Source organism: Acyrthosiphon pisum, chromosome X (genome assembly GCF_005508785.2).
Source record: "Acyrthosiphon pisum isolate AL4f chromosome X, pea_aphid_22Mar2018_4r6ur, whole genome shotgun sequence".
Classification (NCBI taxonomy): domain Eukaryota; kingdom Metazoa; phylum Arthropoda; class Insecta; order Hemiptera; family Aphididae; genus Acyrthosiphon; species Acyrthosiphon pisum.
This window is the reverse complement of record NC_042493.1, coordinates 17,462,258-17,463,921: the sequence shown is the minus strand read 5'-3', so window position 1 is coordinate 17,463,921 and position 1,664 is coordinate 17,462,258. Positions and strand designations below refer to the sequence as shown.

Genomic DNA, 1,664 nt, shown 5'->3' with positions numbered 1-1,664 from the left:
AGGTGTTGAAAACTGTGAATTATGTGTTGTGTTTTCATGAACACAAAGGAGATGCAGACTCATAAACATTTACATTTTGATCGTTCATGTTTAATAATGTGTTCATTGCAGCTAAACAAATTTTAAATGGGTACAATAGACGCATTAAATATACATTTTGTAGTTTCAGAATTGATAAATTTATTTATTTAATTTTCATTGTTACATATTATATAGAATTTTTTAATGATATTACTTACATAACATATAGGTGCTGCTAGCCATTTGTACAGTAGGTTCCTGTGAAATGTTTACAGAACTTTGATCAATATTGTACATATTTTCTTCATTGCTACATGCTACATTTCTTGCTTCACATGATTTTTGCAATATAGTTTTAGGATGTTTATCATAATTTGAGACTAAAAATAAAAATTTAAATTGGATAAGGTGAAAACAATATCACACACTGCTACAGCATACGGAACAATACCCAATATTTCTCTATAAACTATAATTTACTATACTAATGTCTATTACAGTATAGGTAATAAAACAGAGTGATAATTTTAAATATAAAAAAATATTATTTAAAATTTTCAGACTTTCTGGGTATTTAACTTTAGAATTATTAAAAATTTATCACTAAACTGGGTATATGAATATGCATTTAAGAATAGATATATAATTACTAGAAGACATGGATCCCAATGAATTTGGTTCAAAACTATAATTACAAGACTCTTCTTGAATACCAGTTATTGCATTTGATATTAAACTTTTTGCTTCATCATTTTTTTTTTTTATTACCATAAGTGGTTGATCATTGTCACTGCTGTCTATAAATATAAATGTTGGTTGAATAGTTAATAAAGTACAAACAATATTATTAATTTTGCTGCTAAAAATTCCCACTCTTAACTCTTAATAACTATATATTAATAAACTTATATATTTATTGCAATAAACCAACTTTGGATAGAAAATAGTTCTTATAACTTATAAGACAGCATAGGGGGAGCCAGAAGTATTATTTAGCGTATGCAGAATCTAAATCAGCCCACCACAATTATGGGGAGGGGGTTTGGGTAGCCCTAAAATCCCTATTTTCAGATATTTTATAGGTCACCGTAATTAGTTGCCATTGGTTTTTTTCGTTATTTATAAATTGTAAGCTATCATTTTATTATTAGCTTATTTATATTCAAAATTTCAAATTTTTATTAATTTTAAATATGCCGAATGTAAGCGCAATTGAATTCCTCCTGCAGTTGGCAATATTTTTGTTGTATAATATAATCAGTTAGTTCTAAAAAAAGAAAATGAAATTGAAGAAATGGAAAATGAGATAGAAATTATATTTATTATTTGGAATTATTTTATATAGAAAAATACAGTTAGGAACTGTCTTTGCTTGGAAAATGAATATATGGAAAATACATTGTTAAGAACAAATGTAATGATTAGTATTTATAATGATCATTAGACTTCAGCCAAATTAACCATTCATAGATTTTACTTTTATTAATTAAATTAAACTTAAATCAAAGCAGCCATCAGGGCAATTAGGGCATACAGCTGCATACCCTGCACGCCCTGTGGCTCCGCCTATGTAAGACAGTATATCTAACATAAGAATTATTTAAAAATATAATTATCAACAATTATTGTGTATATATATTAGA

General features: G+C 26.4%; 1 protein-coding gene across 1 annotated transcript in view; it reads right to left on the bottom strand.

The window, feature by feature from the left end:
* Positions 1–1,664, bottom strand: part of LOC107882977 — a 29,469-nt gene continuing 27,805 nt past the window's right edge. Inside the window, exons 3-5 of the mRNA XM_029485992.1 lie at positions 672–818; positions 240–401; positions 1–111 (exon numbers count right to left, since the gene is read on the bottom strand). Coding sequence (XP_029341852.1) covers positions 35–111; positions 240–401; positions 672–818 — 386 coding nt within the window. The 3' untranslated portion in view covers positions 1–34. The remainder of the gene's footprint in view (positions 112–239; positions 402–671; positions 819–1,664) is intronic.